At 48.9% G+C, this 14,980-nt stretch overlaps 1 protein-coding gene across 3 annotated transcripts in view; it reads left to right on the forward strand.

Annotated features, from left to right (window-relative positions):
* Positions 1-12,523, forward strand: part of CMKLR1 (chemerin chemokine-like receptor 1) — a 190,401-nt gene extending 177,878 nt beyond the window's left edge. For 2 of the 3 annotated variants that reach the window (XM_058425985.1, XM_058425986.1), the window contains 3 exons: positions 6,273-6,468; positions 6,898-6,973; positions 7,603-12,523. In XM_058425985.1, coding sequence (XP_058281968.1) covers positions 6,971-6,973; positions 7,603-8,721 — 1,122 coding nt within the window. In that variant the 5' untranslated portion in view covers positions 6,273-6,468; positions 6,898-6,970 and the 3' untranslated portion in view covers positions 8,722-12,523. The remainder of the gene's footprint in view (positions 1-6,272; positions 6,469-6,897; positions 6,974-7,602) is intronic. The other variant, XM_032168785.2, reaches the window with a different exon arrangement.
* The last annotated feature ends 2,457 nt before the right edge of the window (positions 12,524-14,980 follow it).

Genomic DNA, 14,980 nt, shown 5'->3' on the forward strand with positions numbered 1-14,980 from the left:
TCTATGGCATCAACAATGTCACTGTTATTATTTCTAATATCCAGACAGATCCAGTGAGATAGAAAAAAAAGCATTCATTCATTCGTTCATTCATTCATCAAACAATATTCTGGGTAATGCACTAGAGTTACATAAAATATTACTATTGGGGAAATTAGGTGATAGGTACATGGAACGTCTCTGTACTACTTTTGCAATTGCTTGTGAGTCTGTAATTATTTCAAAATAGAGTTATAAAAAGAGTAAGGCAGAAGTGACCCCTATGTGATTTCCAAGCACTAACCCCCAAGGTTAGGTTGTAAAAGGCCGTGTTCCCTGGCGCACCTTCTCCTGGAGCCCAGGGCTGCCAGGCAACAAGCCCACTCCCCTGAAGCTGCCATGCTGTGAGTAAGCTCAAGCCACACGGCGCCCTGGTCCGTAGTGTCAGAGAAACAAAACGAAACCGAACAAAGCCCAATATCCAGAGGACATGTCTGGTGCCTGGATTCTGCTCCAGTCTGAGGAAATGGAGCTGAATAAGACCCAGTTCTTGCCCTTAGATAACTTGTTATCTAATCAGATGCATAAGCCAGCAATAATCACATAAATGCCACGTGCCCCACATGGGTGAGCGGGATCCCGTAGGAGCCAGAATGGGGTGTGTGTTTGTTTTCCAGCGCTGCCATAACAAACTGTCACAAACTGAGTGGCTTAAAACAACAGGAATTTGTTCTCTCATGGTTCTGGAGGCCAGAACTCTGAAATCAAGGGCCGTGCTCCCTCTGAAGGCTCCAGGGGAGGGTACTTCCTCGACTCTGCCAGCTTCTGGTGGCTCCAGATGTTCTTAGGCTTGGGGCAGCATCCCTCCCATCTCTGCCTCCATCCCCACATGGCCTTCCGTTCTGTGTCCATGTGAAATCTTCCCCCTGCTTTTCCTCTTGTACGGTGACTGTAATCTGGGGCCCACTCTAATCCCAGATGATCTCATCATGAGATCCTTACCTTAATCTCAGCTGCAAAGACCCTTTTCCCAAACAAAGTCACACTGACAGGTTCTAGTGGATGCACCATTTGGGGGTGGGGGTGGAATGCAGAGGGCATCCTTCCACTTACTACAGGGAGGAGAGGGGATGCTTCCTAGAGAGGATGCCTGAACCTGGTTGCTAGGGATGAGGTTGAGCTTAGAGAAGGAATTTAAAAGGGAGTAGAAACTCCTACACTGAAAAACAAGTGATGTTGATTTTTAGAGACTGCCACCTAGCAAATGTGTTGGTCAAGAAAAGTTTCAGTTGTTCCAGTTCATGCCTCTCCCACAAAGCACAGCTCTCAGACCTCTGGGGCCTTGACCTTCTTGGTCTTTCTCTGACATTCTTGCCAAGACTGATGAGCTGGGAGGAGCACCTGGTGCAGGCATATGCAGGGCATCCCAGAGCCGAAAGTGTTCTCGAGACGGTCTGCTGCCCAGTCCTGACTCCAAAAACAAATTCCTGTCACTTTAGCTATTCTAGTCCCGCACAGCATATGGGGTGGGTATTGCTGTCATCCCCATTTTGCAGATGGCACATCTGAGGCCCTGACAGGAGAAGCAACTTGCTCAGGTGACACAGCAGGTCTCCTGCCACCCACACGTGGACTTTGTGCTGCCGTCTCCTCCCTGGCATTCCGTTCTGGAGCCCTCCTGGGACCATCCCGGGGAATGGACCAGTATGACTGGCTTAGGGAGTTCTGACTCAGGGGGCTAAGAGCGGGGTGGCTTTTGCCCTGGGGCCAAATCCAGTGTAAGTTCAGGGTCTCAGGCAGAATCTTGGTGCTGGGCCTGGAGAACGGGCTTCCCCTGGGTTCTCTGGACAGCTGAGGGTGGAAAGGGAGGCAGACTGGTGTCAGGCAGGCCTGCCTCCATGGGCTGTGATGAATGTTGTGGTCTCTGGTGAGTAACCCCCGTCTGTGTGTCCCAGACCTCAGCTAGATTGTCCTGAAAACTGGGAGGGCGAATTCCCTGAGGGGCTAGGAAAAGTGGAGCAACAAGGAGGGTGTCCCTGTAGGGTGGAGCTGGACGACCTGGTGCATCAGGAAAGGTGTGAACAGACATCGATAAGTGTGTTCTCCTTTCCAGTAAGCAGTGTGGGGAAGAGCAAGACTCATAGTCAGAGCAAACCCAGATGTGGATCCGTCACTGGCTGAACTCTGTGACATTAGCATCACTTCCTCCGTTTACAATGGAGTGATAGCAGTACCACTCCTGGAGGTTGTTGGAGATGCATGAGCTGATGCAATGAAAGTGCTTGATACAGTGTTTGGACTCTTATGTGCACCCAATCAATTATTAGTTATTACAAGGAAGTAAAACCAATGTAAAGTATAATTCGATGTAGACATAAGGACCAACCAAAACCAGTGCAGAAACCTGCAGACTAGAGGTTTTTGTGCCTTTGACCAACAAACATGACTCTGAGCTTCCTTGTGGTCACATCAGAAAGGGAAATGCGATCAGTTGTAGAACATGGATGATCAAGAACGAGAACGCAACCCAGTTCCTCAAGAGAAGCAACATCGTTCCTTACCCTGAATCCTCCAGAGTATTTCTCACTGGGCAGAGAGCTTCATAAAGGGTATCCCAAGGGAGTCAGGGAGCAACATCATTGACTAGGAATTACATAGCATTGCAGGTGTGATTTTCATGTGGTAACTGACTGCAGAGGCCTTGGGGAGGAGATGAAGGGAAATCTATGAAGGTGGCTCAGAGAAGGCAACTCTGTGGCAGGACCAGGAATGTGACAAAGGTTTGGGCTATCAGGATTGAAGGTTGAGGCTTACAGAGGTCAGAGTGGTTGGGATGAGAGCTGATAATCCCTCAGGGAAACAGGAGGAACCTAAGAGCCTTTTCACTTGGGATCCTTGGAAGTCAGATTCTGGAGTCAGAGCTCCCTGCTGTGTGGCCTCAGGCAAGTGTATTCACCTCTCCGAACCTCAGTTTTCTCATCTGCAAATAGGAGTTATTTTTACAGGGCTATTATGGAGTCTTGCAAAGCACATACAGTGAGAGATCAAGCAAACGTTAGCTATATGTATGTACATATTATGTACACTGGACCCTTGAACAAGTCAGGGGTTAGGGGAGCCAACTCACTGTACAGTCAAAAATCCACATATAACTTTTGACTCCCCCAAAACTTAACTACTGACAGCCTCCTGTTGACCAGAAGTCTTGTTAATAACATATGCGGCCAATTGACACGTGTTTTTTATGTTATATGTATTATATACTGTACTCATACAATCAAGTATGCTAGAGGAAAAGAAAATGTTATTAAGAAAATCATAAGGAAGAGAGAATATATTTACTATTTATTAAGTGGAAGTGGGTCAGCACAAAGGTCTTCATCCTCGTTGTTTTCACGTTGAGTAGGCTGAGGAACAGGAAGAGGAGTGGTTGGTTTTGCTGTCTCAGGGGTGGCAGAGGCAGAAGAAAATTCACAAATAAGTGGACCCACGCAGTTAAAACCTGTATTGTTCAAGGGTCAACGGTATACATAGTGACACATATTTTTTTCATAAGCTTCCTGGTTGTGGAGGATTTAAGGAATTTGGGTAACTAGAATTTTACAGCTCTTTCTAATTCACAAATGGCAAAGGCTTCATTGTCATTTCACATGATTCTCCCAACAACACGAGGGAGGTGTTCTTACCCCCACTTGAGAGGTGAGGACATTGGAGCTTAGAGAAGTAAAATCCTTACCTGTGTCCCTCTTTTTTTTTGTTTTGTTTTTTTTTTTGAGACAGTCTCACCCTGTGGTCCAGGCTGGAGTGCAATGGCCTGATCTTGGCTCACTGCAACCTCTGCTCCTGAGTTCAAGCAATTCCCCTGCCTCAGCCTCCTGAGTAGCTGGGATTACAGGCACGTGTCGCCATGCCTGGCTAATTTTTGTATTTTTAGTAGAGATGGGGTTTCACCATGTTGCCCAGGCTGGTCTCAAACTCCTGGCCTCAAGTGATCCTCCCGCCTCAGCCACCTGAAGTGCTGGGATTACAGGCATGAGCCACCGTGCTTGGCCTCTGACCTGCCCTTGATCCCACAGCTGGAGAGAGAAGTGGGCAGGAACTCACTGGTCCTCTGGCTTCCTAGCCTCATCCCACCTTCCCAGGCAAAGACCATTTTAGAAGGGAGTTAAGAGTGGAAGCCTGAGCAATAATAACAATGACAATAACAACAACAACAATATAGTGCTTACCCCATAAGGGGACCTGTTCCAAGCACTTAATTCTCACAACCATCTTCTTATGAGGCAGGAGCTATTATTATCAAGCCCATTTTACAGATAAGACAACTGAGTTGCAAAGAAGGTAACTGACTTGCCCAAGGTCACAGGGGAGTTCCTGCACATCCAGAATGTGGATGCAGGCAGTCTGGCTGGGCCCCAGAGTCTGCTCTTCCACTTGGTTTGGTAGCAGAAATGTGCTCAGGACAGGAGGGATGTGTGTTAGGACAGAGCAGAGGCTCAAAGCAAACCTGTGACTTGTGCTTCCCTTACGCTTCCAGAGAGAGAGGAGTCTTGGGGTGGGAGGCGTGTACCAACAGGGGACATGAATCCACTCAATTCCTGGAAGGATGAGGAGTTAGGGGTGGAAGGAGAGACATGCCCGGAGGATGTCAGTGCCATTCTGTGCCAGCGCAGCCTGGCCCCAGCTCTAAGATGAAAAAACATGGACTCTGACCCCAAGCTTCTCCCAGCCCAGCCAGAGAGCCCGACATGATGTCATCTGCTTCAGGCTGCATCTCTGCAGATGCTGTGCGAAGCACTCAGTCCTGAGTCCCAGATCCTCCTCGACCTCCTCTCAGGACTCACACACCCAGCCCACTGTCAATGAGGGAGGGGAAGGTCAGAGATGGGGAGATGCCTGGCATGCCCTTTCTCCTCTCTCTGCCTTCCACCTTCTTAACTCATACTTGTCCTTAAAACTCAACTCAGATGCCATCGGCCCCAGGAAGCTTCAGACTCCCAGGCTGGGTAACAGCCCCTCCTCTGGGCTTCTTGGGGCATTCTAGTCTTGCCCCAGCCTCAACACTGTCTCTTTGTCTAGTACCTGTGAGCTCCTTTTGGGAAGGGACCCTAGTAAGGCCATGTCCTCATGCCTGGTGCCTGCACAGTCTGGCACAGGGAATGTCAACTTGGTCATTTCTTCCAAAAGGAAGGTTGGTGATGGTCATCAATCTGAGCAGATCATGGTCTCAGGGGCAGTGTGGAGTGACGGTTAAGAGCCCAGGCTTCGCAGATGTGGTTCAAATCCCAGCTCTTCCAGCCCCTGCCTGCATGCTTGGGCATGGGTCCTGATCTCTCTGAACCCTGCTGTAGCCCCTCATGGGGTTAAAGTGAGACCATCTGGACTGAGGGCTCAGCATGGTCCCTGGCACACACAAGAGCCCAATGTGCATTCCCCACTACTCTCATGCACACCTGTCAGGTTTCCTCCAGTCATGGGAGGCCAGCTCCAGTGTCCCCATCTTCTCTCTGCATTCCAGTGCCATAGAAAACCCTTGGGGACCCCTTGGTGGGCACTTCTGAAATATTGTCCCAGCATAGAGTGGATGACACCCAAGCTTTGATTGTGAGCCCTTTGAGTGCAAAGCCCTCAATGGAATTTTCCAAGTGACTTTTATTTAATAAAAGCAAAAGATGACTTTTATGTTATAAAATATAACCTTAAGCCTGTAAGGACCAGTAATGAATTTATGTGCAGGAAGGTTGGAGTTATTTATAATAAAGCATTGATTAGCAGTCTCGCCAAGCTGAAATATCTGGTTTGGAGACCATTTGATAAGATGGGGAGATCTTGAGCAGCAGAAAAAAGTGCATGGGCTCTGGGGTATCAGAGCCCTGGTTTTAAATCCTGCTCATCAGCTGTGCACCTCTAGGCAATAACGCAATCACTAGTATTTATTGAGGGCTTACTATGTGCCAATACCAAGCTAAATGCTCCACATTCCTGATGCCTCTAGTTCTTATATCCACTCTGTGAAGTGAGAATTCCATTTATTGATAAGAAAACTGAGATTCAGGGAAGAGAAAGCACTTGCCCAAAGCCACACAGCTCGTAAGTGTCCGGGGTTAGGTATGAACCCTGCATGTGATCACTGCCTCCAAGATCTTGCAAACTCGCAAACTCCTCAGAATATGTTTGTTCTTCCATAGATTGGAAAAATACTCAGCAAGATTGTTATGGGGCTTGTTTAAAGTGCCACTTAAGTTGTCTGCACAGCGGAGGCTCAGTGGATATATTTGTGTCTGTCTTCACAGCAGACTGCTGTGGCCTCAGAGCCTGCATCTCATTCATGGTTCCCATAGGGCCGAGAGAATATCCAGCAAGAATGATGCTTCTTTCTGTGAGCCTCAGTCTCCCTATTTCTTAACACAAAAGGAACAACACCTGCCTGGAAAAGTCCCAAGGAAGACTAAATAACAAGAAAGAATAAAAGTTCTTGGCACATAGCAGGTACTCTGTGCGGGTCTTCTTCTGTTTTCTCTGTGCTCACACTGCCTAAAACAGTATTTTGTGGGTCCTGCCCTGGTAGTGGAGTTGGGTCCCGACCTGGTAGTGGATTGAGCCATCCATGTGCCTCCTCTGTGTCTTCCTTTACTCATGCCTGACTCCAGCTGTCAGCTAGGGATGTGCTGGGGGAGGGGAGTGGTTAGAATGAAGGGTCCAACACTTGACCCGGGTAGAGTCAGTTGACCTAGGTTCAAGGGGCTCCATCCCCTCCTGGCTGCATAACCTTGGCTGAATAACAGCCTTTCTGAACTTCTGCTTCCTTCTCTGTAAAATGGGAATAAGAACAACAGGTCTTATTTCTGGCTGGGTCCGCTCAACCCTCTGGTTCTTAGACCTGGATCCGATTGCTGCTTTTTTTTTTCTTCCCTACAGGTGTTTCTAGCTGTGTACAGGGACTGATTGGCTGAGAACTCACATCGGAGAGCTGCAGACAACATAACGGTGAATGGTGAGGAAATCTTGTGGTCTGAACTCCAAAGGGGACCAGTGACCACTGACAGATTGGGTGCACAGGGGGATCACAACAAGGCTGTCCACTCGGTTTTAGAAGCATGTTGGAATCAAATTCACAGCACCATGTACCTCTTCTTTATTGCACTTAGCATTATTGCAATGTTCCCATTATTTGAGGGACTTTTTGATGACCAATTGTCTCCTCCACTAGGCTCTAGAGGAAGAGAGGGCCCTAAGCAGACAGAAAACATGGTTGTCAAAAGGATAGACTCTGAAGCTTGGATTCGAATCACAGGTCTGCCTTTTCCTAGCTGTAGGACTTCAGGCAAGTGACATAAGCTCTCTGTGACTCAGTTTCATCATTTGTACGATGAGGCTCATAACCTACCTACCTCGTTGAGTTGTTGTGAAGATTAAGAGAGTGTAGAATGCACTAGTGCCTGGCATGTAGGAGGTACTGGAGAGGCATTTGTTCAATAAATAAAATAGCAAAGAAGGAAATGGTTAAATCACAAAACTGGACTTGCTCAGAGTCAGGGAGAACATTGTTGATCTTGCTGGTATTGGTCAACCTCTTAAAGCCAGCTCTAGGGTTCCTCTAATGGTCTCTGTCTTTTCTTGCAGAGAATGGAGGATGAAGATTACAACACTTCCATCAGTTACGGTGATGAATACCCTGATTATTTAGACTCCATTGTGGTTTTGGAGGAGTTATCCCCCTTGGAAGCCAGGGTGACCAGGATCTTCCTGGTGGTGGTCTACAGCATCGTCTGCTTCCTCGGGATTCTGGGCAATGGTCTGGTCATCATCATTGCCACCTTCAAGATGAAGAAGACAGTGAACACGGTCTGGTTCCTCAACCTGGCAGTGGCAGATTTCCTGTTCAATGTCTTCCTCCCGATCCATATCACCTATGCCGCCATGGACTACCACTGGGTTTTTGGGACAGCCATGTGCAAGATCAGCAACTTCCTTCTCATCCACAACATGTTCACCAGCGTCTTCCTGCTGACCATCATCAGCTTTGACCGCTGCATCTCTGTGCTCCTCCCTGTCTGGTCCCAGAACCACCGCAGCGTTCGCCTGGCTTACGTGGCCTGCATGGTCATCTGGGTCCTGGCTTTCTTCTTGAGTTCCCCATCTCTCGTCTTCCGGGACACGGCCAACCTGCATGGGAAAATATCCTGCTTCAACAACTTCAGCCTGTCCACACCTGGGTCTTCCTCGTGGCCCGCTCACTCCCAAATGGACCCTGTGGGGTATAGCCGGCACATGGTGGTGACTGTCACCCGCTTCCTCTGTGGCTTCCTGGTCCCAGTCCTCATCATCACAGCTTGCTACCTCACCATCGTCTGCAAACTGCAGCGCAACCGCCTGGCCAAGACCAAGAAGCCCTTCAAGATTATTGTGACCATCATCATTACCTTCTTCCTCTGTTGGTGCCCCTACCACACACTCAACCTCCTAGAGCTCCACCACACTGCCATGCCTGGCTCTGTCTTCAGCCTGGGTTTGCCCCTGGCCACTGCCCTAGCCATTGCCAACAGCTGCATGAACCCCATTCTGTACGTTTTCATGGGTCAGGACTTCAAGAAGTTCAAGGTGGCCCTCTTCTCCCGCCTGGTCAATGCTCTAAGTGAAGACACAGGCCACTCTTCCTACCCCAGCCATAGAAGCTTTACCAAGATGTCATCAATGAATGAGAGGACTTCGATGAATGAGAGGGAGACCAGCATGCTTTGAGCCTCACTGTGGAATCCATCAATGGACTCTCTCAACCCAGGGACACCCAAGGATACATCTTCTGAAGATCAAGGCAAGAACCTCTTTAGCATCCACCAATTTCCACTGCATTTTGCATGGGATGAACAGTGTTTTATGCTGGGAATCTAGGGCCTGGAACCCCTTTCTCCTAGTGGACAGAATATGCTGTGTTCCACACAGCCTTGGACTAGCAATTTATGCTTCTTGGGAGGCCAGCCTTGACTGACTCAAAGCAAAAAAGGAAGAATTCTCAAAAGCATTGCCATGAACTGGGATTGGCACAGGGTGGTGGGATTAAGCTGCCTATTGTGTGTGCCCCAGAAATGACACTCTCCAAGGTCCATTCCTGGTGTAAGCAGTGAGGGGGTCAGAGCAAACCCAGTGTGATGCAGATCACACTTGGCCCTTGTATATCTATTATCAGTAGCTGGCCAGAAAACCCTACCTTCAAGTCACTGCTCTGTGTTAAAGTATGTGGAAATGCATAGGTGATCTGGGAGAGGAAGGTGACATATCAGCCCATGAACTCCATAGGCCATGAATTTGGCTTTCGGATCAGCTAGGAAGACAGAGAAATGGTCCTGAGAGGTCCTGTGGGCTCTCTGCAAGGGCAAGACAAGTGAGGGATGCAACGAGGACTTGAGATTTGGCAAAGGAATGAGAAAGGAGAAAAGAACCTTCAAAGGATGCAGCCATGGAGCAGCTCACCCTAGAACATCGCAGGCTGATGGTGCTTTAGGCTGGAGCTATTCGGGGGGTCAGGGTGGTGCCAGCCTCTGATCTCACCTTGCCCTTCTTACCTGGGGGTGGGGTTGTGGCAGGCATCTTCACCAGCAGACCTCACCCCATCACAGGGATTTTTTTCTGCCTTTCCTAATCCACTCAGCTCTGGCTGGAGGTGCTTAGAATAAAACACTGGTGGTGGGGCTTCTCATTCTGGTTAATTTCCGCAATGCCTTTGGAGACGGGTCCAAAATGCAGCTTTGGGAAGCAACTCCGGAGAGTCCCCTGGGAAGAAGAGTATGTCCGAGGACTCAGTCACTTGAGACAGAGTCTGGAGCTGGACTCCTTGAACTGTGTTTCCGAGCTGCAGACACCAAATACCTCCTGGATACAGGTGCCTGGCATGGCTTTTCTCATCTAATACTGACACGTCCCTCTGGCCACAGAGTGTCATTGCCCCATTTACAAATGACATAGCTGAGGCCCAGAGGGGGAAAGTAACTTGCCCAACATCACATAGCTAATCAGTGGCAGAGTTAAGATCTGAACCTGGCTCTGTCTGGCTCCAGAAACTCTGTTCTTCTATTTGGAATTTATCTGTGGAGATTATTCCAGTATATTGATAGCCTACATTTATTTAGCACTTTTTATATTATGCACTTTACATATGTTTTCTCATTTAATCATTACAGCAACCCTGAGTTAGGTATGGTTATAACTTCCCTTTTACATAGGAGGAATCCGAGGCTTAGAGAGGTTAAGTAACTCGCCCAAAGGTACCCAGCTAGTCTCTGCCAGAGCTTGGATTTGAACTTCAGTTTGCCTGGCTCAAATGAGGCTGCAGAGTCGGGAAAGACCTAAAAAGTTTGGAGATTTTTGCCATAAATATTGATTCTTCTGCAAATGAATATGAACATCTTAATGGCCTTTAAGAAACTTTGCAAATAGTTTTCAAAAATGATGCAACATGGCAGAGAAAATGCACTTGGCTTCCAGCTCCCTCAACAGCCATTAACAGCCTCCTACCATGGCTCCCACCTCCTGTGTCTCCAGAGATCAAGGCAATGGGGAGGGAAGGCTGGCAGGAGGCAGACCCTTGTGGGCCCGAGGCCCTTTGGCTCCTAAGTGTCCACATTCTGTTCTCTTCCAAGTCCCTTCATTGTTAAGCTGATTCTCCAACAAGATGCAGCGAACAGATGCAATGTCTACCCCGCGCTGGGCGAGTTCCCGAGGCCACGGGCTGTTTGGAATCACACTTCATTAAGAGACAAACTGTTCCTTCCCTTATTGTGCCTTAATGCTTATGACAAGGCAGCTCTGAATTGACCCCAAGCTGGAGCCTCTGAATGCTTTAAAGAGTTTGAACATAGACGGTTGGAGAGCAAAAAGGGAGCTTTAAATATTGCTCAGTGGCCCCCATCTCCCCTCTTCCCACATTTACTGAGGCACGAGATGGAATGGGACCTGTCCCAGGTCACAGCAGCAGTCGTCAGCGACTTGGCCCTCCTGGCTTGTAGGATGCTGCTTTTCCTGGGCTTCTGGCAGTCCGGGCCAGGATGGGGGAGCCAAGAATTCATGTTGTCGTTGGAAAAGCTGATAAACAGGAGCACAATTCAAACTGGCTGTTTTCCTCCTTAGAGTCTGGCCTCCCTCTTTCTGGCTGCTCTGTGGGTCTTCCTGTTCTGACTTAGGTTCCTGTCAAGTACTTAAATGCAGCCTTAACATCCCATACAGTCTTGTCCCCACAGCTTCATGTGAACATCTCCATGGGTCATGCATATATCGTCCCTGCAGTGTGCAAAGTGTGCTCACCTGCATTGCTGCACAGGCAACCAACACACTTAGTGCCCAGAGCCTTCTCTCTGGGCCCAGGACTCAGTGATGGGGCCTTACTTAGCCCTGCCTCCTGGGTGGGGTCGGGGAGTTGAGGGATTGTGAGGACAAGAGGTAGAGGGAAAAGAAAAGAAGACAGTGTTTGAGGATAGGGGAGGGACACGAGAGGGGACAGAAAGGTCCCAGAGCATGATGATGAAGGAAAGGGATCTGGCATTCATGAAGCACCTACGATGGTTCAGGCACAAACACTGAAACCTCAAATTGGCCCTGGCAGAAGGGGACCATCATAGCAAGGTGGGGGTGGGGGTGTGCAGAAAGTGAGTTTCTGTTTCAAGAACAGACTTCACTAGTTCAGAGTTGCACAGCTAGCGAGGTATGGAGCTAGACTTTGAATCAGGCCAGCTGCCTGAATGCCCAACTTCTTCAGCCCTTGGAAGGAGAGGGTGGGGAGAAGAAGAAGGAAAAGGAGGACGAGGAAGAAAGAAAGAAGAGAGAAGGAGAGAGGAATGGAAGTCCAAAGAGCGGGAGGAATTGGATTTCAGAACCATCTCCAGCTGACCCTTGAGCCAGCAAGGACAGGGAGCAGGGAAGAGCAAGAACACGAAGGGCCTCAGGCACTGGGATGCCTTTGCCAGCCTTAGATAATTCCCAGGGCACACAGAGCCCTGCAGGTTCTCGGGGTCCTTCTCCAGAGAAGAGGCATAGAGATTCTGGCAGCAAGGTTCAGAAGGGGTGAGGAAACTGGGCACTGACAAAGGGAGGGGATTGGCTCAAATTTGACCCCAGAGTCAGCTCTAGTGGGATTGAGAGCCTGGATGGGTGGGAGAAGATAGAATCCAATCGTGAAAACCATAAGGGACCTTCAAACTCATCTTGCCCAGATGTTTCCCATTTCACGATGAGGGAACTGAGGTTTTGAGAGCTTCCCTTGAGGACTCTGCAAAACGAGGTGGTGTTTGGTTTGGATGGAAGTGGTCAGTGATTCCTCAACTCCTGCCCTGCCTCCCTCTCTCATTCCTCCCTAACGTGTTATGCTCTTGCTGGGGCTGGGATGCCCTAGGTCCACGGTTACCAAATCCTGGGTTTGGAAAATTGCTGCTGGGGGTGGTATCTAGGACCAGAGAGGAATCTACTATTTCTACTGTGAAATAATTCAGCAGGGGGTCTGCTTACTTCCTCCCTTTGAGGGCAAAGTTTCTCTCGAATAAAGAGACTGAAGCAAGAGTGTGTGGCTCAGTTCTGGAGGTTCCTGCCATCACCTCCCTTTTGCCTTCCCCACTTACTTTACAGAACAGCAGCTGAGGCTCAGAGAGGTGAGGCGGCCAGTGCAAAGTCACAGAGCTATGTTGTGGGCAGCAGGAGAAGCCCTGAAGTCCCCAACCTGCCATTCCCAAACCTTTGAGCTCCAAGAAATTTGCATTTTGAAAAAAATTCTTTTCACTTATTTTACTTTTCTAGCAACTGAGGATGTGAAAGAGGTAGTTACTCACCCAAGGTAATATAGTAAACCATAGCAGATAAGGGACAAAAGCCAGGCCCCCTTATGGCCGGGTCTATACTCTTTGGCACTGCATCAGGTGGCCCAAGGACAGATGCTCCTGTGACACATTCATCCATTCATCTTTTCACCAACCCATTCACCCTAACAAACACCCACCTATCCACCCATCCATTTACTCCAAGATCTACCCATCCACCCATTCACCCCAAGATCCACCCACCCATCCACCCACCCATTCACCCACTCATTCACCCCAAGATCCACCCACCTATCCATCCATCTATTCACCCCAATATCCACTCACACATCCACCATCCATTCACTTTAATACCCACCCACAACATCCACCCACCCATTCACCCACTCATTCACCCCAAGATCCATTCACCCATCATCCACCCACCCATTATCCCAAGATGAGCTCACCCATCCACCCCAACATCCACTCATCCACCCACTTACCCACCGACTCCAACATCCATTCACCCAGCCATTCATCTCAACATTCTCCTAGCTATCCATCCACTCACCCATTCACTTACATAACCATCTATCTATCCACCCATTCATCCATTCCATTAAAATGTATTTAACACCTACTCTTTGGCTAATTCTGTGGTAGGCACTACATACAGAGAGATGATCAAGACGTACACAGTCTCTGTCCTCCTGAGCTCATTCATTGACTTATGAGAGAGACAGCCAATAATCAAAATTATACACTTCCCCCAGTGGAAAACAACCCCAGGAAATGTTACACACACACACACACACACACACACACACACACACACGGACACACACATACATGTATAGAGAGAGTCTCACTCTGTTGCCCAGGCTGAAATGCTATGGCACGATCACAGCTCACTTTAGCCTTGACCTCCCTGGGCTCAGGTGATCTCCCATCTCAGCCTCCAGAGTAGCTGGAACCTCAAGCACACACCATCACACCCAGCTAATTTTTGTATTTTTTATTTTATTTTATTTTTTGTAGGGACAGGGTTTCTCCATGTTGCCCAGGCTGGTCTTGAATTCCTGGGCTCAAGTGATCCTCCTGCCTCAGATGTCCAAAGTGCTGGGATTACAGGCGTGAGCCATGGTACCAGGTCTACACACACTTTACAGAGGGATCCAATCCTGTCCAAAGACTAAGGAAACTTCCCTGGGGAGGGAACACTTGAGCTGGCGTGTGGAAGATGGGTGGGCATGGGTGTGGTAGGGAGGTGCAGGAACAGGGTGCTCCAGGTGGAGAGGACAGCAGGGGCAGTGGCATTGATGCAGGAGGGATCAGTGCTCTCAGTGACAGGAAGCGGAGGGGGTGGGGAGCTGGCTGCAAGGAGGGTGTAGGATGAGTGAGACCAGGTGGGGGTGGAGTGGAAGGGCCAGGCAGTGGGGAAGACCTTCACCCTGAGATGGGGCAGCCATGTGCAGGGGAGTGCCATGCTCAGATCTGCATGCTGGAACAATGCCCCTAGCTGCTCTGGGGAGGGCAGATTGGAGAGGGGCAGGATGAGAAGCCTGGAGGCTACTGCAGCCTCAGATGAGCCGTGGTGGAATCTGGACTGGGGAAACAGAGGCGATGCTGGAGAGAAATGGACTATTGGAAAGATATTTAAAAGCTACCCAAGCTTTCTCAGGGGAGTGGTTAGTGGGAAACCAACCCAGGGCCCATTTCTGCTACACAGAGGCCTCGGTGCATTGGTTTATTGTCTGAAATTAATTGTAAATACTATTCAAATGTACCTCCCAATGCACAATTATATTTCTCAGGGGAGCCCTCTGAACACATAATAAAGCCCTATAAATAATACATATATTAACCTAAGTGGAACAGAGGCATATCAATGCTGCACTTGCAGGTTGTGCTGTGGGGACTTTATACAGATGAGGTGCCAAGCAGTTGGACTTGGGGTTTAACCTTGGAGGTCACCTGAGTTCTGTCCTGGGGAATCTTCCAGAAGTCTCTCCCCCTGGGATATGGGGATACCCCCAGACAAGTCAGGCAGCTACTGCTCTAGATATCTAGTCAATAGACAGGTGGGGGCAAGATGAGAGTTGGTAAGGGAGGAAGAAGCACAGGTCTATACACTTCCCACTTCCCTTGTGCTCAAAGATGCAGAAACAACAGCAGCAGTAATAATAGCAAATATTAATTGAGCCTTGTCTAAGTTTTGG

The sequence above is a fragment of the Hylobates moloch genome, unplaced genomic scaffold (genome assembly GCF_009828535.3).
Source record: "Hylobates moloch isolate HMO894 unplaced genomic scaffold, HMol_V3 SCAFFOLD_12, whole genome shotgun sequence".
NCBI classification, from domain to species: Eukaryota; Metazoa; Chordata; class Mammalia; order Primates; family Hylobatidae; genus Hylobates; species Hylobates moloch.